The 24110-nt window shown below is 58.9% G+C and overlaps 2 protein-coding genes across 3 annotated transcripts in view; one reads left to right on the forward strand and one right to left on the reverse strand.

The window, feature by feature from the left end:
- CROCC (ciliary rootlet coiled-coil, rootletin) overlaps positions 1-11788 on the forward strand; it is a 30259-nt gene extending 18471 nt beyond the window's left edge. The window contains exons 22-36 of the mRNA XM_075172557.1: positions 31-162; positions 236-474; positions 2456-2615; positions 2689-2856; positions 3605-3941; positions 4819-4946; positions 5021-5141; positions 6545-6708; positions 6799-7002; positions 7111-7308; positions 7401-7550; positions 8634-8792; positions 9685-9816; positions 10723-10890; positions 10983-11788. Of these exons, the coding sequence (XP_075028658.1) occupies positions 31-162; positions 236-474; positions 2456-2615; positions 2689-2856; positions 3605-3941; positions 4819-4946; positions 5021-5141; positions 6545-6708; positions 6799-7002; positions 7111-7308; positions 7401-7550; positions 8634-8792; positions 9685-9816; positions 10723-10890; positions 10983-11033 (2511 nt within the window). The 3' untranslated portion in view covers positions 11034-11788. The remainder of the gene's footprint in view (positions 1-30; positions 163-235; positions 475-2455; positions 2616-2688; positions 2857-3604; positions 3942-4818; positions 4947-5020; positions 5142-6544; positions 6709-6798; positions 7003-7110; positions 7309-7400; positions 7551-8633; positions 8793-9684; positions 9817-10722; positions 10891-10982) is intronic.
- A 2739-nt stretch (positions 11789-14527) lies between these two features.
- On the reverse strand, positions 14528-24030 carry MFAP2 (microfibril associated protein 2). 2 transcript variants are annotated; one of them, XM_075172571.1, is made up of 10 exons: positions 23587-24030; positions 22011-22210; positions 18183-18271; positions 16939-17028; positions 16456-16482; positions 16289-16375; positions 16054-16095; positions 15713-15800; positions 15532-15605; positions 14528-15241 (listed from the first exon to the last, which is right to left on the reverse strand). In XM_075172571.1, the coding sequence occupies exons 1-10, from the start codon at positions 23674-23676 to the stop codon at positions 15138-15140; spliced, it is 891 nt and encodes a 296-aa protein (XP_075028672.1). In that variant the 5' UTR covers positions 23677-24030; the 3' UTR covers positions 14528-15137. The 2 variants fall into 2 exon arrangements, with proteins under 2 accessions (XP_075028672.1, XP_075028671.1); XM_075172570.1 differs by lacking the exons at positions 22011-22210; positions 23587-24030 and having other exon boundaries at positions 16939-17025; positions 18183-18642.
- Positions 24031-24110: the final 80 nt, after the last annotated feature.

Raw genomic sequence — 24110 nt, forward strand, 5'->3', positions numbered from 1 at the left:
GGGGCTCAGGGCGCTGTTCCCCCCCCGCAGAGCCTGGCTGCGGAGCTGCGCAGCCTGCGGGCGCAGGCAGAGGAGACGGCGGCGGCCCACGAGCGGGAGGCGAAGTCTCTCCGCGAGCAAGCGACGGCGGTGGCCAAGCAGCGGGACGGTGCCCTGCGGGAGGTGAACACCGCCCCCCCCCCCCTTCCCACCCCCCAAAATGTCCCCCCCTAAACCCCGGCCACCCCGGCTGCAGGCGGAGGAGGCGCGGGCGCAGCTGCGGCTGGTGACGGAGGCGCGGGCGGCGGGGCGGCGGGAGCTGCTGGAGGCGCAGCGGGAGGCCCGGGAGAGCCGGGAGGGACGGGAAGCGCAGCGGCGGCAGGCGCAGGAGGCACGCCGGGCGCTGGGAGACGAGGCGAGGGAGAAGGAGGCCCTGCGACGCTCCAACGAGGAGCTGCGGGCGGCGCTGCGACGCGCCGAGGGCGAGCGCATCAGGTGATGCTCGGGGCGGCGGATGCTCGGGGTCAGGGGGATGCTCAGGGCAGGAGGATGCTCAAGGTGGGAGGTGCAGGGGGTGGCGGGGTGCTTGGGACAAGGGGGGTGCTTGGGACAAGGGGGGTGCTCGGGACAAGGGGATGCCCAAGTTGGGTCTTGGATGGGGTGATGCGGCACCTTGGAGGGTGATGGTCAGGGTGACGCTCAGGACAAGGGGATGCTCAAGGTGGGACTTAAATGGGGTGATGAGGCACCTTGGAGGGTGATGGTCAGGGTTGGGGTGATGCTTAGGGTCGGGGTGATGCTCAGGACGAAGCGATGCTCAAGTTGGGTCTTGGATGGGGTGATGTGGCACCTTGGAGGGTGATGGTCAGGGTTGGGGTGATGCTTAGGGTCGGGGTGATGCTCAGGACGAAGCGATGCTCAAGTTGGGTCTTGGATGGGGTGATGTGGCACCTTGGAGGGTGATGGTCAGGGTTGGGGTGATGCTTAGGGTCGGGGTGACGCTCAGGACGAAGGGATGCTCAAGTTGGGTCTTGGATGGGGTGATGCGGCACCTTGGAGGGTGATGGTCAGGGTTGGGGTGATGCTTAGGGTCGGGGTGATGCTCAGGACAAGGGGGTGCCCAAGTTGGGACTTAGATGGGGTGATGCAGCACCTTGGAGGGTGATGCGGCACCTTGGAGGGTGATCCTCAGGGTCAGGGTGATGCTTAGGGTCGGGGTGATGCTCAAGACGAAGGGATGCTCAAGTTGGGAGATACATGGGGTGCCTTGGAGGGTGATGCTCAGGGTCAAGTTGCACCAAGAGAGGTTTAGGTTGGACATTGGGAAAAATTTCTTTACTGCAAGAGTGGTCAGGCCTTGGAACAGGCTGCCCAGGGAAGGGGTGGAGTCACCAACCCTGGAGGTATTTAAAAGACGTGTAGATGAGGCGCTTAGGGACATGGTGTAGTGGGCATGGGTGGGTTGGGTTGACGGTTGGACACGATGATCTTAGAGGTCTTTTCCAACCTTCATGATTCTATGATTCTATGGGGTGGTGCGATGCCTTGGAGGGTGATGATGCTCAGGGTCAGGGTGGTGCTTGGGATGAGGGGATACCCAAGCTGGGACATAGATGGGGTGATGTGGCACCTTGGAGGGTGATGCTCTGGGTCAGGGTGATGCTTGGGACACAGGGATGCCCGAGTTGGGAGATGCAGGGGGTGATGCTCAGGACCAGGGTGATCGTCGGAGCCAGGGTGATGCTCAGGACAAAGGGATGCTCAAGCTGGGAGATACATGGGGTGCCTTGGAGGATGATGCTCAGGGTCAGGGTGATGCTTGGGACGAGGGGATACCCAAGTTGGGACATAGATGGGGTGATGCGGCACCTTGGAGGGTGATGCTCTGGGTCAGGGTGATGCTTGGGACACAGGGATGCCCAAGTTGGGAGATGCAGGGGGTGGTGCGATGCCTTGGAGGGTGATGCTTAGGGTCAGGGTGGTGCTTGGGACGAGGGGATACCCAAGTTGGGACATAGATGGGTGATGCGGCACCTTGGAGGGTGATGCTCTGGGTCGGGGTGACGCTGAGGACAAGGGGATGGAAGTCCGGGGGTGGGGGGATGCTCGGGATGGGGGGTGCACTGGAGCAGGGTGCTCAGTACAGGAGATGCTCGAGGTGAGAGGTGCTTGGGATGGGGCAGCGCCTTAGGGGGGGAGAGAGGGGGTGTTTAGGGTGGCAATGCTCAGGGTGGGGGCCGCCCTGATGGGGTGATGCCTGGGAGGGGGTGCCCAAGGTGGGGGGAAGCTCGGGGATGGGGGGATGCCCAGGCTGGGGGCATGCCGGGGGTGGGGATGGCTTGGAGCAGGATGCTCGGGACGGGGGCTGGCTCAGGGCAGGGCGGTGCTCGGGGTGATGCCAGGGATGGGGAGATGCTCGGGGCCGAGGCGATGGCCCTGGGGGGGTGATGCCAGCCCCTCCTCCCCCCTCCCGCAGCCTGAAGCGTGCAAGCGAGGAGAAGGAGCAGCGGCTGGCGCTGGTGGAGGACGGGCGGGTGGCGGCGGACCGGGAGGTGACGGAGCTGCGGGCAAGCCTGCGAGAGCTGGAGCGCGCCCGCCTCGACGCCCGCCGCGAGCTGCAGGAGCTGCGCCGGCAGGTGAGGAGGAGGATGGTGGGACCCCCCCCTATTTGGGGTGCCACCGAGCTGCTCCCATCTCCTTCTTGGGCAGGTGAAGGACCTGGACAGCGAGAACAGCAAGAGGAGCAAGGAGGTGGGCGAGCTGCAGGCGCGCATGGCCCTGGAGGAGCAGCGGGAGGAGGAGAGCCGCCGCGAAGCCTTCGGCCTCAGGCAGAAGGTGGTGGAGAGCGAGGCCGGCACAGAGGCCGCCAGGAAGGAGGTGGGGGTTCCCCAGGGTCCCCAGCACCCCATTGCTTGGTGCCCCGCATCCCAAAGTGTCCCCCTCACCCCCCAGCTCTAGGTGTCCCTGTCCCCTCACCCCAGAGCTCGGTGCCTGTTGTCCCCATCGCCCCATAACCAGGATCCTGTGTCCCTGGGGGTCCCTGCTACTCCATTGCTCGATGCCATGTCCCTGGGTGCACCCAGCACCCCACCGCTTGGTCCCCTACGTCCATGTCGCCCCACTGCTCTCTGCCCTGCATCCCTGGGGGGCCCTTGCATCCCCCATTGCTCTGCCTCTTGCGTCCCCGTCGTCCCCTTGCTCTGTGCCTGGTGTCCCTGGGTGTCCCCATCACCCCCCTGCTCTGTCCCCTGCATCCCTGGGGGTCCTCATCACCCCGTTGCTCCATCCCCTGCATCCCTGGGGGTTCCCTATCACCCCGTTGCTCCATCCCCTGCATCCCTGGGGGTCTTATCACCCCGTTGCTCCATCCCCTGCATCCCTGGGGGTCCTCATCACCCCGTTACTCCATCCCCTGCATCCCTGGGGGTTCCCCATCACCCTGTTTCTGTGTCCTCTGTATCCCTGGGGTCCCCCATACCCCATTGCTCCATCCCGGGAGGTCCCCCGTCACCCCATTACTCCATCCCTTGCATCTCCATCACCCTATGCTCCATCCCTTGCACCCCATCTCTCTGCATCCTGCACCCCAACTGCCCCCATCACCCCCTTTCCAACGCCCCCCCAGCTCCAGCACCTGCAGCGGCGGCTGTCGGAGGCGGAGGGCGAATTTCGGCAGCGGGAGAAGGACCTGGCCCGCAGCTTGGAGGAGGCTCGCGGCAACGAGAAGAAGCTGCTGGCCGATGCCCGCAACCTGCAGCTGAAGGTGGAGGCGGCGCGGGGCGAAGCGGCCGAGCTGAGCCTGCGCCTGAGCGCGGCCGAGGGTCGGGCGCAGGGGCTGGAAGCCGAGCTGGCCCGCGGCGAGGCGCTGCGCCGGGCTGCCGAAACCCGCCTGGGCGGCATCCAGTCCGCCCTACGCCGTACCATGGGCATCGGCCGGGCACGGGCCGGCTCCCCGGGCAAGGGTGAGTGTCCCTGGGGACCCCCGGTGCCCCCTCCCTTGCTTAGGGGAAGGGGATGCATCCCGCTGCAGTGCATCCCACTGCGGTTCTGCATTCCTTGCACCCCTGGGGGTCCCTCCATACCCCATTGCTCCATCCTCTGCACCCCTGGGGTTCCCCATACCTCATTGCTCCATCCCGGGGGGTCCCCCATCACCCTGTTGCTCCATCCCCTGCATCCCTGCGGAGGGGTCCCCCATACGCTGTTGCTCCAGCTCTTGCATCCCCATCACCCCATTGCTCCGTCCCTTGCATCCCTGGGGTCCCCTGTCACCCCATTGCTCCGTCCCCTGCATCCCTGGGGTCCCCCGTCACCCCATTGCTCCATCCCTTGCATCCCTGGGGTCCCCCGTCACCCCATTGCTCCGTCCCCTGCATCCCTGGGGTCCCCCGTCACCCCATTGCTCCGTCCCCTGCATCCCTGGGGTCCCCCGTCACCCCATTGCTCCGTCCCCTGCATCCCTGGGGTCCCCCGTCACCCCATTGCTCCGTCCCCTGCATCTCTGGGGTCCCCCGTCACCCTATTGCTCCGTCCCCTGCGTCCCTGCGGTCCCCCATCACCCCTCTGCTCCATCCCCTGCATCCCTGGGGTCCCCCGTCACCCCATTGCTCCGTCCCCTGCATCCCTGGGGTCCCCCATCACCCCTCTGCTCCATCCCTGGGGGTCCCCATCGCCCCATTGCTCCACCTCTTACATCCCCCCCATATCCCATGGGTGCATCCCATTGCAGCGTACCCCGCTGCAGCGCATCCCACTGCGGCGCATTCCGCTCCAGCTTGCGATCCTCCCTTGGGTGCTGCCCCCCGTTTTCCCAATGTCACCCCGTTTGTCCCCATACAGGTGGGGGACCGGAGGGGTCGGGGAGCCCCAGCTCATCCCTGGACCCCGATGCAGCGACCGAGCCCGAGGCGGTGCGGGCAGCCCTGCGGGATTTCTTGCGCGAGCTGCAGGACACGCAGCGGGAGCGGGTACGCCCCCCGCTTCCCCTCCCCTCCTCGTCGTCCCCAAAAAGCCCCTTTCTCGCCCCGTTTTCTCGCCCCAGGAGGAGCTGCGGGTGCAGGTGGGCAGCCTGGGCCGGCGGCTGGCCGAGGCGGAGGAGGAGCGGGACAGCGCCGGTGCCCGGGCGCAGCAGCTCCAGAAGCTGGTGGCTGAGAGCGAGGAAGGTGATGGGGGCGGTTTTGGGGTGCATCCCCCCCAAATCGTGGGATTCAGGGTGATTTGTCCCGTGCTGGAGCCTTGCCGGCAAGTGGGGGCTTTTGGGGAAACTGAGGCACGGGCGTGGTGGTGGCGATGCCTGGGACCGCAGGATGCTCCGTGGGGTTTCCCCCATGCATGGCCCCAAAATCCTGGTGAAATTGGTAAAACTTCCTGTGTAAACCCCATGAACCCCAGTAAAACCCGCATGCATGCCCAGTAAACACCAGTAAAACTGGATCCCCTGTAAACCCCAATAAAATGGGTAAAGCCCCTGTGCATCCCCCATAAGCCCCAGTACAACTGGTAAAAGCCCGCGTGCATTGTCCGTAAACCCCAGTAAAACTGGTAAACCCACTCTGCACGCCCCATAAACCCCAGTAAAACTGGTAAAACCCCCCATGGATCCCCTGTAAACCCAGTAAAACTGATAAATGTCCCATGCATTCCCTGTAAAGCCCAGTAAAACTGTTAATACTCCCCATGTATCCCACATCATCCCCAGTAAAACTGGTAAATGCCCTGTGCATCCCCCATAAACCCCAGTAAAACTGGTAAAAGCGCCCCTGCATCCCCTGTAAACCCCAATAAATCCAGTAACCCCCTGTGCTTGCCCCATAAACCCCAGTAAAACTGATAGAAGACCCCTGCTTCTGCCATAATCCCCAGTAAAACTGGTAAAACTCCTGTGCATTGCCCGTAAACCCCAATAAAATGGGTAAAACTCCCCTGCATCCCCCATAAACCCTGATAAACCCCCCTGCATCCCCCATAAACCCCAGTAAAACTGGTAAAAACCCCTGTGAATCCCCTGTAAACCCCAATAAATCCAGTAACCCCCCTGTGCTTGCCCCATGAACTGCAATAAAACTGATAAGACCCCCCTGCATCCCCCGTAATCCCCCATAAAATGGGTAAAAGCCCCCGTGCATCCCTCAGAGACCCCCATGAAATGGGTAAAAGCCCCCGTGCATCCCTCATAGACCCCCATAAAATGGGTAAAAGCCCCCGTGCATCCCTCATAGACCCCCATAGAATGGGTAAAAGCCCCCGTGCATCCCTCATAGACACCCATAAAATGGGTAAAAGCCCCCGTGCATCCCTCATAGACCCCCATAGAATGGGTAAAAGCCCCTGTGCATCCCTCAGAGACCCCCATGAAATGGGTAAAAGCCCCCGTGCATCCCTCAGAGACCCCCATGAAATGGGTAAAAGCCCCCGTGCATCCCTCATAGACCCCCATAAAATGGGTAAAAGCCCCCGTGCATCCCTCATAGACCCCCATGAAATGGGTAAAAGCCCCCGTGCATCCCCCTGTCACCCCCCTGCGCACACCCCGCTGCGGCGGGTGACGTCGGGGTGGCTCCGGCAGGGCGTCGCAGTGGCGGCGGGGAGCTGAGCAGCGCCCAGGCCACGCTGCTGCTGCAGGAGGAGACGCTGCGCCGGGGCGAGCGGGAGCGGCGGGCGCTGCGGGAGAAGGTGACGGCGCTGGAACGGAGCCTGCACGCTGCCGAGGGCGAGCGCCGAGCCGCCCAGGTGGGCATCGCCATGGGGGGGGGGGGGGGGCAAATCCTGCCCCTATCCCCATCCCTGAGCGCTCCGTGCCGGCTCGGCGGTGCCTTGCAGGAGAGGATGAGCGCGGCGCGAGCTGGCGAGGCCGAGCTGGAGGATGCCAAGCGGCGACTGGAGACGGCGGAGAGCCGGAGCACCCGCCTGGAGCTGCAGCAGCGGGTGCTGGAGGGCGAGCTGCAGCGGGCACGGCTGGCCCTGGGCGAGCGGCAAGCGGAGGCGCAGGCGATGCAAGACCGCGCCGAGCTGCTGCAGAAACAAGTATCAGCCCAAATTCTTCTCAATCCCCATTGCACGGATTTTTTTGGGGGTGGTTTTTGTTTTTTTTTAAATGATGATATTTAATTTTGCTCTCGTTTTGGGGTGTAGCTGGCGGAGAGCGAGCAGCGCGCCGGCGCTTTGCAGCTGGCAATGGAGCGGTTGAGCGCGGCGTTGGCGGAGAGCGGCTCGAAGGACGATGCACCGAGCGCGACGGCGGCGTTGGCCGACGGCACCGCGGTCCACGAGCGGCTGCTGCAGCTCCAAAGCGCCCTGGCCGCCGGCGAGCTCGACCGCCGGGCGCTGCAGGTGGGAACGAGCACCCTAGGGTGAGGTGACACCAGGGTGCCTTTGCTTGGGGAGGGGTCACCGTGGGTGTCCCCCCCCCCTCCCCATCCCAGGAGGGGCTGGAGGTGGCCCGGCGGGCGCTGGCGGAGGCGCGGGAGGAGAAGGGAGCGCTGCGGGAGCAGCTGCGGGGGCTGCGGGAGGAGCAGGAGGCCCTGCAGCAGAGCAAGGAGGAGCTGGAAGCGCAGGTCCGGCAGCAGCAGGAGGTGAGGGGGGGGTGGATGCACCCCACGCTGGTGGGGGGTGGCGGTGGGGCTCCCCAAATTTGCTGTTACTTGCCCCCGGGCAGCACCCTGAGCCCTTTCACCCCTCTGGGCAGCACCCTTTGCACCCATGCAAAACACTTTGCCCACCCCATCAGCAACTTTTGCTCCCCATGCAGCCCCCTGCACCCTTTTGCCCCTCCCCCCCAGCACGCTATTGCCCCCATGCAGCCCCCTGCACACCTTTGCTTCCCCATGCAGCATCCTTCCCCCCGCACCTTGCACCACCCTATGGACCCCCATATAGCCCAGCACCCTCTGCTCTCTGCCTTGCACCACCCTATGGACCCCCATATAACCCCAGCACCCGCTTGCCCCCGATGCAGCATCCTTTGCCCCCCCCTTGCATCACCCTCTGGACCCCCTTATAGCCCAGCACCCTATTGCCCCCCCATGCAGCACCCTTTGCCCCCCCTATAGCACCTTGCATCACCCTATAGCCCCCGCCTTGCACCACCCTATCGACCCCCATATAGCCCCAGCACCCTATCGCCCCCCCATGCAGCACCCTTTGCCCCCCCATAGCACCTTGCATCACCCTATAGACCCCCATATAGCCCCAGCACCCTATCGCCCCCCCATGCAGCACCCTTTGCCCCCCCTATAGCACCTTGCATCACCCTATAGACCCCCATATAGCCCCAGCACCCTATCACCACCCCATGCAGCACCCTTTGCCCCCCCCATAGCACCTTGCATCACCCTATAGCCCCCGCCTTGTACCACCCTATAGACCCCCATATAGCCCCAGCACCCTATTGCCCCCCCATGCAGCCCCCTTTGCCCCCCCATAGCACCTTGCATCACCCTATAGCCCCCCCTTGCACCACCCTATGGACCCCCATATAGCCCCAGCACCCTATTGCCCCCCCATGCAGCACCCTTTGCCCCCCCTATAGCACCTTGCATCACCCTATAGCCCCCCCCTTGCACCACCCTATGGACCCCCCCTAGCCCCAGCACCCTCCTGCCCCCCCGCAGCCCCGTGCCGGTGGGGGCCGTGGCTGACCCCCCGCCCCGGCGCAGGCGCTGCGGCAGCGGCAGGAGGAGCGCGGGGGGCTGCAGGAGCGGGTGGGCAGCCTGCAGCGCGCCCTGGCCCGCACGCAGGGCGAGAAGCGGGAGGCCGAGCGCGTCGCCCTGCGCCTGGAGAAGGACAAGAGCGCCCTGAAGATGACCCTGGACAAGGTGAGGGGGCGGGTGGCACCCTTGGGTGCCCGGGGGCTGGCCCCGTGCGGGGCTGCACCCCAGTGCCAGCGCAGCCGGGACTTGCAGCCCTCCGTGGCCAGAACGGGGCGCAAATCAAATGCAACCCCCTAAAACCAGCTCGTTAATAGCGCGTCGTTACCTTCCAAGCATAGAATGTACTTCACGTATGTGCTGCGTGCTGCTCCACTATGCATGGAGTCTATACGCACTTAAAATATATTTTTTTATATATATTTTTTATGTAAAAATGTGTTATATGTGAGATATATATTTTACAGGTGATTTATATGTGATATATATGTTTTACATGTGATATGTTTTACATGATACATATATTTTACATATGTTTTACATGTGATATATATGTTTTACATGAGATATATTTTACATGTGATATATATGTTTTACATGAGATATATTTTACATGTGATATATATGTTTTACATGAGATATATTTTACATGTGATATATATATTTTACATGATATATATGTTTTACACGTAAATATATACTTTATGTTATATATATTTAGTTATGTTTTATATGTAAATATATATAATGTAATATATTTTATATGCAATATATATGTAAAACATATATTACATATAAAATACATTATATCTAAAATATGTATTTTATATATAATAAGTATATTTTAAAGTAGATATTTTATGTTACAGCTATATTTTACATATATATGTAAAATATATATGTTTGACATGTTTTTTATATATATTCTACTTTTTTATATACATATATATATATATATAAAAAAACCATGTGTTTTACGGGCTGGAGCGAGGTGTGCGGGGGTGGAGCTCTCGCCAGCTCCCCGCTCCGTGTCCCTCTCTCCCTGGCGTGGCGGGCGCAGGTGGAGCGGGAGAAGCTGCAGGCGCAGGAGGACGCGCTGCGGCTCTCGGCGGAGCGGGGCCGGCTGGGTCGCTCGCTGGGCACGGCCGAGCGGGAGCTGGCGGAGGCGCAGCAGCGCATCCAGCTGCTGCAGGTGGGTGGCCCTTCGCTCGCCCAGGTAGGAGGGTGCGGGCAGGATGGGTCCTTGGCTTGCAGCAGGGTGGTGCTGGGCTCCTTTTGGGGTGCTTCCCGGCTTGGGGAGGCGCTGGTGCTTGCACTGGGATGGTGCTGGGTTTCTTTTGGGGCGCTTCCCAGTTCAGGGCAGATGCTGGTGCTTGCACTGGGATGGTGCTGGGCTCCTTTTGGGGCGCTTCCCAGCTTGGGGAGATGCTGGTGCTTGCACCAGGATGGTGCTGGGCTCTTTTTTGGGGCTCATCCCAGTTCAGGGAAGATGTTGGTGCTTGCAGCAGGATGGTGCTGGGCTCCTTTTGGGGTGCTTCCCGGCTTGGGGAGGCGCTGGTGCTTGCACTGGGATGGTGCTGGGTTTCTTTTGGGGCGCTTCCCAGTTCAGGGCAGATGCTGGTGTTTGCACTGGGATGGTGCTGGGCTCCTTTTGGGGCGCTTCCCAGTTCAGGGCAGATGCTGGTGTTTGCACTGGGATGGTGCTGGGCTCCTTTTGGGGCGCTTCCCAGCTTGGGGAGACGCTGGTGCTTGCACCAGGATGGTGCTGGGCTCTTTTTTTAGGGCTCATCCTGGCTTGCATTTGCTGGGAGGGTGCTGGTGCTTGCAGCAGGATGGTGCTGGGCTCCTTTTGGGGCGCTTCCCAGCTTGGGGAGATGCTGGTGCTTGCACGGGGATGGTGCTGGGCTCTTTTTTGGGGCTCATCCCAGTTGAGGGCAGATGCTGGTGCTTGCACTGGGATGGTACTGGGCTCATCCCAGTTTGTAGGGATGCTGGTGCTTGCGCTGGCAGGGCGCTGGGCTCTTTTTTGGGGCTCCTCCCAGCCAGGGGACCGCTGCCGCCCAGTTTCGGGGTGACGGCCACCCCCTGCCCGCCCCAGGCGCAGGTGTCGGCGCGGGAGCACCCGTCCCCCCCGCCGAGCCCCGGGCCCTCGGCGGAGCTGCAGCGGGAGCTGGAGCGCCTGCGCATCGCCCAGCTCCAAGCCCAGCGGGCGCTGGAAGCTCGCGAGCGCGTCCACCGACACCGCGTCCGCGGCCTGGAGGAGCAGGTGGGTGGGGGGACACCCCGGGGTGGTGGGGGGGGGGTGACAGGGGTGTCCCCTCCCCGCTCCCCCTTCTCTCATCCCCCCCCCCTTTGCAGATCGCGCTGCTGAAGGGGCAGGAGCTCCGCCGTCACCCCACCAGCATTTAGGGCCCCTCCGCAACGCCCCCCGCAGAGACCGGCGCAACTCAGCTCACGGGTGAGGGGGGAAAGCGTCCCCATCCCCGCGCTCAAAAATAGCCGCCGGGTTTTGGCTCATCGCTCCCTTTTCTAAAGCAAAAAGCCGCACTTTACCGACGAGACGACGACACTTGTGTATTTTTGATACAGGTTGGGGTCCGACGGGGGGGGTTTTCCCATTTTTCTATTGCAATTTTTAACAAAAAATTTGGAAATGTTCCTTTTTTTTTAGCCCCAGGAGAGCCCCGGCACCAGCCAAGCCACCCGATTTATTTCCCCCCCCCCATACCTGATGCTCCTCCAGCCCTCGCAAGCCCCGACGCTCACCAGATCCTAATTTTTCCCCTTTTTCTAACAAAAAACTACTCTAGTTTGGTGTTTTTAGGGTTTGTTTTTTTTTTTTTTTTTTGGCAAATAGCGGGTTTTTTTTACATATCGCTATTTTTGGAGTTTGAGGTTTTTCCTGGTGCTCCGGGGCAGCCCGAGGTTGAGGGGCTGAGCCAAGCCGAAAACCCGCGGGCGGCGAGGGGGCGGCTTTGAGCGCGGCCCCGACCCGCGTCAGTCCCGGCGTTATTAAATGCGGATGAACCCCACCTGGGTTTTTTTTTTTGGGGGGGGGGGTAGCATTTTGGGGATGCTGCCCCCTCGGGACACCAGGATTGATTCAGGACCCTGAATCATAATTAAAAAATATTAATTGATAATAATAAATAAGAAATTATTAATTATTACTGTTATTATTAGCGCCACCGCTTTGGAGGAGAGCTGCAGGGGTGCACCCGGGCCGTTAAGCATCGCCCCTTTGGGGTGCCGCTGCCCCCCCCTCCTTGTTTTAAGCCTTTGGGGGGGGGAAGGACGAATCCCTCCGAGGCCACGAGCACGGGGAGGGGGAGGACGACGGAGAAGACTCAGCACCACCCACCCCCAGCCTATTTTCTATAAGATCCAGGCAGTCACCTAAAGCTGAAACCCCTGAGAATGGGAGCAAATCCCCCGAACACGGGCGCATCAGGCTCTTTTCTATAAGAGAACTGGAAAATTGCCCAACACTAAGCTATAGAATAAACGCTATGCTATAGAAGCGCACCCCTATAAGAGAATACAGACTATAGAGCTGCACGTTATATAAAAACTGCACCATGCACTACAGAAGAGAACTGCACAATATAGAGCGCTAAACACTATAGGACTCTATATGATATAAGAGAATTGCACCCTATATGGACTATACACACTATAAAGAGCTGCATGCTATAAGAGAACTACACACCACGTGAGAGCTGCACACTATATATGAGTATGCGCAATATAAAGAGAGCTGCACATTATATGAGAACTACACACTATGTAAGAAAGCTGCATACTATATGCAAACTGCATGCTATATGAGAACTATATGAGAGCTATATGCTATATGAGAGCTGTACAAGCTGTATAAGAGCTGCACACTATATAAGGGAACTGCGCACTGTAAGAGCTGCGCAGTATATAGGAGAGCTGCATGCTATATGAGCTACATGCTATATAAAAAAGCTGGATGCTGTACACGCTGTATAAGAGCTGCACAGTATATGAGATCTGCATGCTATATAAGAGAACTACACTCTATATGAGCTACATGAGAACTGCACGCTATATAAGAGAACTGTACCCTGTATGAGCTCATGCTATACGAGAGAACTGCACGCTATATGAGCTACACACTATATAAGAGAACTGGATGCAATATAAGTGAGCTACATGCTACATAAGAGAGCTGCATGCTATATAAGCAAGCTACACGCTGTATAAGGGAGCTGCAGACTGTGAGAGCTGCACACTATAGACGAGAGCTGCACACCATAGACGAGAGCTGTACGCTATAGACGAGAGCTGTACACTATAGACGAGAGCTGCTCACTATAGACGAGAGCTGCTCACTATAGACGAGAGCTGCACACCATATACGAGCTGCACACCATATATGAGAGCTGCACACTATAGACGAGAGCTACACACCATATACGAGAGCTGCACACTATAGACAAGAGCTGCACACCATATACGAGAGCTGCTCACTATAGACGAGCTGCACACTATAGACGAGAGCTGCACACTATAGACAAGAGCTGCTCACTATAGACAAGAGCTGCACACTATAGATGAGAGCTGCACACCATATACGAGAGCTGCACACTATAGACGAGAGCTGCACACCATATACGAGAGCTGCACACCATAGACGAGAGCTGCACACTATAGACGAGAGCTGCACACTATAGACGAGAGCTGCACACCATATATGAGAGCTGCACACTATAGACAAGAGCTGCTCACTATAGACAAGAGCTGCTCACTATATATGAGAGCTGCTCACTATAGATGAGAGCTGCACACCATATACGAGAGCTGCTCACTATAGATGAGAGCTGCACACTATAGACGAGAGCTGCACACTATAGACAAGAGCTGCTCACTATAGACAAGAGCTGCACACCATATACGAGAGCTGCACACTATAGACAAGAGCTGCACACTATAGACGAGAGCTGCACACTATAGACGAGAGCTGCACACCATATACGAGAGCTGCACACTATAGACAAGAGCTGCTCACTATATACGAGAGCTGCTCACTATAGATGAGAGCTGCACACCATATACGAGAGCTGCTCACTATAGACGAGAGCTGCACACTATAGACGAGAGCTGCACACTATAGACAAGAGCTGCACACCATATACGAGAGCTGCACACTATAGACAAGAGCTGCTCACTATAGACAAGAGCTGCTCACTATAGACGAGAGCTGCACACTATAGACGAGAGCTGCACACTATATACGAGAGCTGCACACCATAGACGAGAGCTGCACACTATAGACAAGAGCTGCACACCATATACGAGAGCTGCACACCATAGACGAGAGCTGCACACCATAGACGAGAGCTGCACACCATAGACGAGAGCTGCACACTATAGACAAGAGCTGCACACCATAGACGAGAGCTGCTCGCTATAGACAAGAGCTGCACACTATAGACGAGAGCTGCACACTATAGACGAGAGCTGCACACTATAGATGAGAGCTGCTCGCTATAGACAAGAGCTGCACACCATATACGAGAGCTGCTCACTATAGATGAGAGCTGCACACTATAGACGAGAGCTGCACTACACAATTTCCTGTAAGAGACCTCGAGAAACTCCCCAAGCCGAACCCCTAAAGCCCACACTATTCCCTATAAGTGAACCAAACCCCAGCCTCCACCCTCCTTTCTATAGGGGAACCTGAACCCTAAACACTGCAGACCCCAGCAGAGACCCACCCTCCACCCTCTTCTATAGGGGAACCGGGCCACACCCCAAAATCAACCCCCAAAACACCCATTCTTTTCTATAAGAGACTCAGAAATTTGCCCCGAGCACCTATATACCGCACTTTATTTCTATAAGACCCCCCCCAAATTAAGCCCCCTCCGAGCTGCGTTATTTCCCCCACCAACTGCCCCCAAATCAGACATTTTACAAACCCCCAAACACCCTAAAGCACCCCAAAATCATCGCCCGCAGCCCTTCCTCCTGCGCCTGGGGCTGAGTAGCCGGGAATCGCTCCAAGCACTGGAACCCCCCCCCCCGCCCCGAGAAATTGGAAAAAGCCCCAAAAAATCAGAAAAGTCCCCCCAAAAAACCAGATTTCCCCCTCCCCCCCCAAAAAAAAACCCTGGAAACCCCTCCAAAAAAATCAAACCCCCCAAAAAATCGGACACCCCCCCAAAAAAAACGAGTCGGGAGCCGCAGCGACCCTTACGCTTTATCTCTTGGATACTCTACGTAGAAAACGGGGCGGCGGGGGCTCGCACCGCCCCCCCTTTACAATATAATAAAGAAAGTAATAAAAATAATAAACCCCCCCCCCTTTTTTTTTTTAATTATGTGCACAAAAAATGGACTTTTTTTTTTTTATGCTCTTTCATGCACGGTTTCTTTAGCACCACGGTGAGGATCCGGAGCGGGATGGGTACCCGGGAGAGGAGGACGGGAAGGGGTTGGGATCCCGGGATGCGGCCGGCGAAGGGGGGGTCCCCTTCGAGCTCAGCATCCGCCGCAGCTGCGGGCGCAGGATGCGACCACGGTTTGGCAGAGCCCGCTGGTGGCCATCACCCCGCACTTGGAAAACTTGTCGCGGCAGAGATCGGCTGCGGGGATAACGGGAAAGAAAGAATCCGTGGATGGAGGAAAAACAGGGGGAGCAGCAGCGAGGGACCCCGCCGTGGGGACGGGGACACGATGGTGCTATAAGGGGGTGGCTCAGCCCCCCCCCCTCCCCAAAATGGGATCCCAGTTTGGTCCGCTGGTTGCGGAGCGATGCCCGGAGCAACTTTGTTTGGTGGCTGGGATTTTTCCGCTCCCCCCCCACCATGGGAAAAGGGGTGACCTGGATGGGGCCGACCCCAATTTGGGGTGCACCCCCCCCCCCCCACCTTACCTCGCAGCAGCTCTTCGTGGGCGCACACGGTGCGGACGCAGATCTCCTTGTTGATCACGTAAACCCGGCGGAGGCTGGATAGAAAAAATGGGGGGGTGCTTAGTGCAAAAGCAGGGGGGGCTCCCCAAAATATGGGGGGGTGTGTGTGTGTGTCAGGGAAGCTCCCCCCCCCTCCACTCGCCTGTAAAAGCAGATCTCGTTCAGGCACTGCTTGCAGGGCTTGTGCACGGAGTAGAGCCTGGTGCAGGGGTATTGCTCCTCCCGGCAGTCTGCAAGGAGAAGAGGCAGCTGCTTTCCCATGGGGGTCTGGGAAATCCACGGGGGGAGGCCTGACGCCCCGGGGATGGGCTTAGCACCCTCCCTTTCCCCCCCTCCCCCCGCCCCGACGTCTTCCCCCCACCCTAATTTTCACCTAATTTTCAGCAGGGCGGCGCATCCTCACCCCAGCTGGGCTAAAAGGGAGGATGAATCCCCCCCCCCTCCCCGCCCCCGGGGGACCGCGGGGGGGGGGTAAGCACTCACCGAGGGGTCCTGGCTCCGTGGGCTCGGTCTCGGGGGCAGCAGCTGGGTGGGGAGAGCAAATTTTGGGATGGAGCAAAAGCATCCCCCTGCCCTTTCCCTGGGTTTTAGGGCTGGAGCATCCTTACGCTGGCACCCGTGAAGATGCTCCGGGGGGCGGGGGGGGGGGGGCACAACCGGGCTAAGGGTGCAGGGGGGGGATGGAGACCCCGAGCCCTGGGGTGGGGAGGGCACCCACCTGGGGTCGGGGCCGGCACGATTTCCTGCTGGGATTGCTGCTGGGACTGGTACCGAAACTGCTCCTCGGGGGCACGGGGGGTGACATCTGCAAGGAGAGAGACAGTGCGGGCACACCCCAAAAACCTGGCCCCCCCCAGCCCGGCATCCCGCAGGGGAACCACTTACCGTGGTAGTCGTAGTAATCCTGAATTTCTGGGGAATAAAACAGAGAAGGGAGCAGAGGCTGAGGATGGGTTTTAGGGAGAAAACGCACCCCAAGGGGGCCAGGGCTTGGCAATGAGCCCCCCAAAATTTTGCAGCCGGTCTGAGTGATGGGAAAACAGCCTCCAGCCAGCCCAAGAATGAACCTGGGCAACATCTCACCGGGGGTTTTTTAAGCTTAATAAAGGCTTAATAAATAATTGGCAGTGGGAGGAAGGGGAAAGGAGAGGCACGTGTATGCGGGGGGAGACGAGGAGGAGTTAGGAGGAGGTTGGAAATTTAAGGGGCAGGAGAAAAGGGATGGAGCAAAGAGGATGAAAGCCAAAGGAGGCATCAGACCGATGTGTATTTGGCCAGAAAAAGCAAAAAAAAAAAACAACAAAAAGAAAGGAAAAAGAGGGGGGCAGAGAGGTGGGCGAAGCCTCTCCCAGTTCAGGGTGCTCTAACCTGATTGCTGGTCGTACTGGGAATATTGTACCGGCTCGGGGTAGGTGATGCCTTCAAACCTGCTGTACTGTCCCTGGACCAGGAGCGCTGCTGGGGAGACAGCGGCGGGGGGGAGAGGCGTCACCAGAAGGGACACGGCCACCCCCAGCCCGGGGATTCGGGGTTCCCTGCTCCGCCTCCACCTCTCCAGCTTCACATCGTCCCCAAAATATCGTCCCAGAGCCGCCCTCGAGCAGGAGGGAGAGGAAAGCGGGGTGCTCACCGGCAGGATGAGGTCCTGAGCCAGCCCAGGATTCCTACGTTATCCGTGCGCAGCCGGGGACGATCCCGGGTGATCCCGATGTCTTGCAGCACCCGGGAACCACAACCCCACCCGGAGATGGGGCCAGCATCCAGCTGATCCCAGTGATCCTCCCAGTATCCCAGGGGCCCAGGGTGTCCCCCGCATCCCTGGCGGACGCCCTGGGAGCTAATCCCGCCGTGGATCCAGGGGGGAAATGGGGTTCAAACCACAGGATCTGACGCGATCCCGCAGGCAGGATGCTTTGGGGGGGGGGGGATCAGGTCACCCCCCATCCCTGGGGCACGGCAGGGACCCATCCCCGGGATGCGCCCTGACACCCCACGCTGCAGCCAGCCGCCGCATCCCTGCGCATCCTCGCAAAGGGCAGCATCCGTGAGCAAAGCACCGCCGGGAACGCCGCCGGGAGAGGACTTATCTTTTCTGCCCGCTACCCCCCGCGCTGCCCCCCCCCTTCCCCGGGCTCCCTCGGCCTCGCCTGCTTAATGTCTTCCATCTGTTCCCCAGCCTTTGTGCCGAGCTGGTTTCGCCCAAAGTTTTCCTGGCTCCAGGCTCCCGGGTCCGTCGCCTCCCTCCTCGTTTCCATCCCCTTTGCCAGCCCCCCAGGGGGGTTACAAATATAATTTTTCTAGATGTCATCCCGGTCCCCAAGTGCCAATTTTGTGCCACCCCATGGTGCCACCTTGATGTCCCCAAAGCGGGAGGGGACTCGCTCGGTGCCAGACCCCTCGCACCCTCCGTGCCCCCCTACCCAAAACCAGTCCCAGCCTAACCACGAGCCTACGCTGGGCTTTTGGGTTAATTTTGGGGTGTAACAGGCGATGAGGTGATGCTTGCCCCAGATGGGTGCAGGCACCCAAGCATCAGCGGGGGTGGTGGCTGGCTCCTGGGGTTTAACGGGGTGTCACCTCGCCTCGGGGACCCCCGGGGAGGGGGCACTCACCTGGCAGACACAGCAAGAAGAGCCCCACCGCTCTCATCCTGACAGCAGCGGTGGAGGAGCAGCGCGGGCCGGGATGCAGCCGGAGGAGTCTGGATGGGGCAGAGGGAAACGCAGAGGGGTGAGCGGAGCGGGGGGACACAGACCCCCCGGCCCCGCCGGTCCCCATCCCCTCCAGCAGCCCCTCTCTGCCCCCTCCCAGCACGATTCCCCTCGCATCTCTGCCCGAGATGCCCCCAAGGGCTGGCTCAACAACAACAACAAAAAAAAACCAACAACAAAACCAAACCCCAAACCCTAAAAAATAAAGAAACTTCCCCAAAAAAGGCAGGCTGGGCTTTCCGCCCCGACCGCGCGCTCCCGGGGGGATTGCAAGGACCAAGCCCTGAAATATCCCGCGGGCAGGACGGGGGGTGAGAAATGCCGGGATGTCTGAATCACCGCCGTGGGGGGGGCATCTGGACCCCCCCAGTGCTCCCAGACCCACGAGCTGGGGGTTTGGGGCTCCTTTCCTGGGGTTTTCAGCCCCGTTCCTTGGCCAAGGGCTTATTTTTGGGGGGGTCCCCGCTGCCGGAGGATGCTGCGTTTGCTAAGGCATCCCCTAAATCCAAAGGGATGTGGAGATTTGGGAAGGGAAAAATCGCTTTCCAGAAAAAAATCCGACGCTGGGGTTTGGCAGCCTGGGGCGCTCGCGGCTCCCCGGCGCTTTCCAAGCGGGGATTCGCATGGCGAGCGTCTGCCAAGGCCGGCTGTGCCGCCGGTGAGCCGGGCCCCTTCCCCGGCGCGGGCTGGCAGGGACCCCGCCTGCCCTTCCCCCTTCTCCCAAACCAGCTCCAGGGGGAAAATTTAGGGGGAAAAAAAAAAAGAGAAATTCTCCCCCAAAAACTCCTTCGAAATCCAGCCGGAGGTGTTCGGCTGTAGGGATAAAGCACGTCCGTATTCCCGGCACGCCGAGATGCCGCGGGGATGGGGAATCCCTCCTGGCACCCCCGGCTCTGCTGCCGGAGCGGGGAAACTGAGGCACAGGTGAAGGTAAGCCGAACCCATCGGTATCTCGCCCCTGCTGAGGGGGGACATCAGCCCCCCCAGGCCAGGAGGCACCCAGGCACCCACCCTGAGCCGCGGCTGGGTGCAGCACCCGGGATGGGAGCGCGGCTCCAGCCCCAGCACAGCACGGTCCCTGCTGGGTTGAAGACCACACTGGGGAAGGTGGGGTCCATGGGACTGACTGCACCACCACCAGACCATGGCACCTTCTAGGGACCACGTCCTCACCATCACCAACGCACGGCACCTTCTAGGGACCACGTCCTCACCATCACCAAAGCACAGCACCTTCTAGGGACCACGTCCTCACCATCACCAAAGCACAGCACCTTCTAGGGACCACGTCCTCACCATCACCAAAGCACAGCACCTTCTAGGGACCACGTCCTCACCATCACCAACGCACAGCACCTTCTAGGGACCACGTCCTCACCATCACCAATGCACAGCACCTTCTAGGGACCATGTCCTAACCATCACCAACGCACAGCACCTTCTAGGGACCACGTCCTCACCATCACCAACGCACAGCACCTTCTAGGGACCACGTTGTGCGCCATCACCGTAGTGTTCCACCTTATAGCCACCACGTCCTGAAGATCACCAAAGCATAGCATCTTCTAGGGACCTTCTCCTGCACCATCACCGAAGCGTAGCACCTTCCAGTGACTACATCCTGCACCATCACCATAGTGTTGCATTTTCTAGGGACCACATCCTGCACCATCACCAAAGCACAGCACCTTCTAGCCACCAGGTCCTCACCATCACCAAAGCACAGCACCTTCTAGCCACCAGGTCCTCACCAAAGCACAGCACCTTCTAGCCACCAGGTCCTCACCAAAGCACAGGACCTTCTAGCCAGCATGTCCTCAAGATCACCAAAAGGTTGCATCTTCTAGCAATCATGCCCTTGCACCACCACCAGAATTACATCTTCTAGGTCCATTCCCAGGATTGCAGGTACTGGAGATGTTGACAACTGACTTCCAGACCCTTCCCAGCTTTGGGAAAGCCGGAAAGTTGGTCCCTCCCTGAGCTGGGAGCAGATAACCAAGCCCAGCCGACAGTCAGAGTTCGGTGGTCCCAAACGAAGCGCCCAGCACCACTCCATCACCAACCCACGGCTGCACCTTGGTGGGACCCGGGTCCCTGCAAGCCCCATCTGCTTCCCACGGCAAAGGAAGCCCCAGGCCCGGGTTTAACGGAGGTTAAATGTGTCCTGGGATAAAAGGGATTGCGCGGGGATGAGCAAAATCCACGTGCGGCTCCGGGCTTGGCGGGGGGCCGGGAGGTTTTATCGAGCCTTAGCGGCTGCGGTTTGGGAAAGCAGCTGGGTCCTGGCCAGGCCAGGGCTGCTACGGGGGACCGGGGGGGTTTGGGGCTACCTCGAGGTGGCAGAAAGGGGCTGTAGATGCCCATCCTGACCTTCGCCGGTTCTCCAGATACCGGGATCCCGTGGGATGCCGGCGCCAATGCCCTGCGGCCCCAAATCACCCTGACCCGGCGCTCGCATCCCACCCAGCTTGGGACCAGACGGACACCCACCTCCGGAGGCATCCCAAGCCGTCCTCCCATCGCGCCAGCGGTCCCAAGGACACGGCCACACGGCGCGGGGTTAACCTGCCCTTTTTTTGCCCCAAAGCAATCCGCAAGCGCCCAAGGCTTCTCTCAAGGTCTAATTCCCCCTGAATTTCCCCCAGACTCGGAGATCTTGGACCGAGCTCGCGGGGTTTGGCCGTGGAACGGGGACAGACGGGTCACGTCTTCTCCCGACGGCAACGCCAACACCTTCTCCTCCCGACGGAGGACACCGAAGTGCCCGCCACCACCTCCGAACCCAGCTGGGAGCGATGCCGAGGGTCGCCGCGACATCTTCCTTAAACCCAAGGTCTGCAAAGAGGGGACGGGGCCACCTCCATCCTCCTCCTCCTCCTCCTTCCCCACCCTCGGCTTTTCCTACCACCAAAGCAAACCAGCGAGATGCCCCGGGAGGGACCCGAGGTGCCCCCCCCCCCAAGCTCCTCTCCCCTCCGTGCAGGGGTCCGGCGACTCCAACCGCGCCAGATGTTTTTGCAACTGCACATCTGGGAACAATCAACCCCGAAGAAAGAACACCACAGTCTCTCCCTTTCATTCTGCTAAACCCCACCTTCCCCGAGCCTTTCCCCCCTCCCCCAGCTTTTTTTTTTTCCTTTTTCCTTTCTTTTCTTTTTTTTTTTTCTTTTTTTTTTTTTTTTAAGCTCTCCAGTTGCCAGAGAGTGGGAGAACAAAGGGAATATGAAAGGATTGAAATTTTTTTTTTGGCCCCCGACCAAAGGTGAAAAACCTTCTTTTCCCCCATCCCCGTTTTCACACATCACATTTTCATTAGGGACCCGTCCCCCCCCGGGAGGGGGGGGGGGGGAGAAATAGAAATATTAAAATAGCCCTTTTCTACAGTCTCTTTCCAGGATGGAAAAAAAAAATAATATACAGCTTCCTTCAGACGTTAGGGTATTTTTAGACTTTTGGAAGTGGTTAAAAATCTACTACCACAGCTGTCAGGCTGCAAAGATGGGGTCCCCCCCGCGGCCGCTGGCTCTTCAGCACCCCAAAAACAAGGTGGGTTGTCTTTTTATGAGATTAAAAGGTTGAAAACAGCTTTTGAGAGCTCGCCTGCCCCGACCGATGGAGTTTTTAAGGCAACTTTGCAAAGCCCCAAAGCTGGGGTTCAGCCCCATCCGCTGCTGGGGGGTCCCCAGCATCCCTGCCCGATGCAGGGGGCTGGGATGAGGGGGGGGCCTCTCTGCCCTGGTCCTTACCGCTCTGGGTGTTAGTGCTGGTCCTGCCCTTGCCCACCGCCTTGGTCTCTTCTCTCTGCTTTCAAAAACTTCGAAATGAGAGTTAAAAAAAACCCACACTCCTACCTCCACCATGGGGGCTCCGCTGGGTCCTAATGCCACACCTGAGCCGGCCCCTTCCTCCTCCCGAGCTGCTCCCTGCTAGGGGGAAAAAAAATAATCATCATTAAAAAAAAGAACAAAAAAAAAACTAATCAATAAGCGTATATCGATGCAACGGTGGTCAGGGCTACAGGTTTTTTTTTTTTCCAGCCAGATGGATTTTAAATTGGTTGTAAAAGCCAGGAGAGAGGGGGATTTTGTGCAGCGCCGAGCACGCCGGCGCAGTTTAGGCTGGGTTTTGCGCTGCTGGAGGGCGAGACGAAAGGATCACGTCAGGGCATTGCTCTATGATCTCCGATAAACCCCCAAAATTTGGGATCCTGGGATCCCAATCACCCCTCCTGACTCCAAGCTCGGCATCAGTGCTCGATCTGCCCTGCAAGCGACGAGGATGCTGCATCCCCGCAGCAGATTTAAAGCTTTATCCCAGGATGGAGGAAGGAAAAAAAAAAAAAAAAATCCCCTTTTTTTCCCCACCCAGGCTGAGGATGCTGGAGCAGATCTGCAGCCCCTGCACGGCGGCGGAGCCAGCATTGCTGACCGTGGGGCCCTCTTTTCCCCGGCTCGCTGGCGGCTTTCCGGAGGACGCGGGATGCCGGCTGCATCCCAGCGAGGCTGGGGATGCTCCCCTAAAACCCCCGAGCCCGGCAGCAACACCGAGCCCGGCAGTGGGGGCTAAAAACCTGCAAATTTTAGGCATAGTCAAAACCAGCAACGGAGCGAACGGAGGGTGCTCGAGGGCTGGGATGGAGGGAGAAGCTCTCCAGCGGTGTGCACGGGGATAGGGATGAGCAATGGGGAGCAGATGGTGGAGATTCTTCACCCGTGGGGCAGGATTGCACCCATTGCACCCATTGCACCCAGCCCACAACCAGTAGTGCCGAAGGTATGAGCATTTCTGCAGGCAGGAGGGGGTCTGCCTGCTCTAAAAACAAGGAGAAAACACAGTTTCAGACTAGGAGGAGAAGCAGAGCGGATTTTAAGGTGCTCCCATCTCATATCAAGCCTGGTTTTCCAGTCTGAAGGACGGATAAAACCATCCAAAGGACTCTAAACACATCTAAGAGCTGCTCCCATAAAGCTTCTGCCTGCCCCGAACCCCAGCACCGTCCTTGTCCCCAGCTCTGTTAACCTCTAGCTAAGGGCAGGAGCTGCCTGTTAATAATTAAATGGACTTTGCAAAAGCCCCCTGAGGCTGGGAACACCCTGCAAAAACCAGCCAAGCAAAACACCCCGGGGGCGGCGGGAACCAAGGTGCAAACAGGTCCCTCGCCCTGGTTCCCTTTGGCTTTTAAAATTGCCAAGCCCAGGCAAAAATCTCCGAGGGTTGTGTGTTTTTTTTGTTTTTTTTTTTAAGCTGAGAAAGCCTGGTTTAATAACTCAAGCCTTGGCTAGGATTTCAGGAAACCTCTTACCTCTGCTTGTGCCTCATTTCCTGATCTAATCCCCAGCTCCCGGAGGGCAGAGAGGCGCCGCTGGCGCTCGGAGGGGTTTAGACTTTCCATGCAGGCGAGTCCCCGCAAGAACCAGCCTTCAATCCAAGAGCCGGGCTCGGAGGTGGCCGAAAAACCCTTGGAGGGCGATGCAGACAGCGCATCCCCCTCCCCGGGGATCGGCTCTTCCCCCTTCGGGATGCGGCATCTCCATCCACCGGCTTTTCCTCCGCTGGAAGGAGCGAGGTTTTGCAGTCTTGGCGAAGACACCTGGGTTTTTCCAGCAATTATTATTTTCTAGGAAATTCCAGCTGGAAACAGGCTCCGGGGTTATTTACTCGCTGATGTTCAGTTTGGGCTGCTGAAATCCCAGCAGTGCTGTCCCTGGGTTCACTCTCTGCTTTCAGGCATCGAGGACAGCATCTTCCAGCCCAGACGGAGAAGGAGGTGACCCTAAAACCTCTTTTCACCTGCTCCCCTACTCCGTCCGATACTCACCCGCGCCG

This window comes from Calonectris borealis, chromosome 23, assembly GCF_964195595.1.
Source record: "Calonectris borealis chromosome 23, bCalBor7.hap1.2, whole genome shotgun sequence".
NCBI classification, from domain to species: Eukaryota; Metazoa; Chordata; class Aves; order Procellariiformes; family Procellariidae; genus Calonectris; species Calonectris borealis.

Bases quoted from the DNA above. Each gene is read 5' to 3' on its own strand.
- MFAP2 (XM_075172571.1), bottom strand. From the start codon at position 23,676: ATGGAAAGTCTAAACCCCTCCGAGCGCCAGCGGCGCCTCTCTGCCCTC. The intron at 16,483-16,938 runs GTTAGAGCACCC...TTTATTCCCCAG, and splicing joins CCAGTACGACCAGCAATCAG to AAATTCAGGATTACTACGAC. The intron at 16,376-16,455 runs GTAAGTGGTTCC...CTCTCCTTGCAG, and splicing joins GGATTACTACGACTACCACG to ATGTCACCCCCCGTGCCCCC.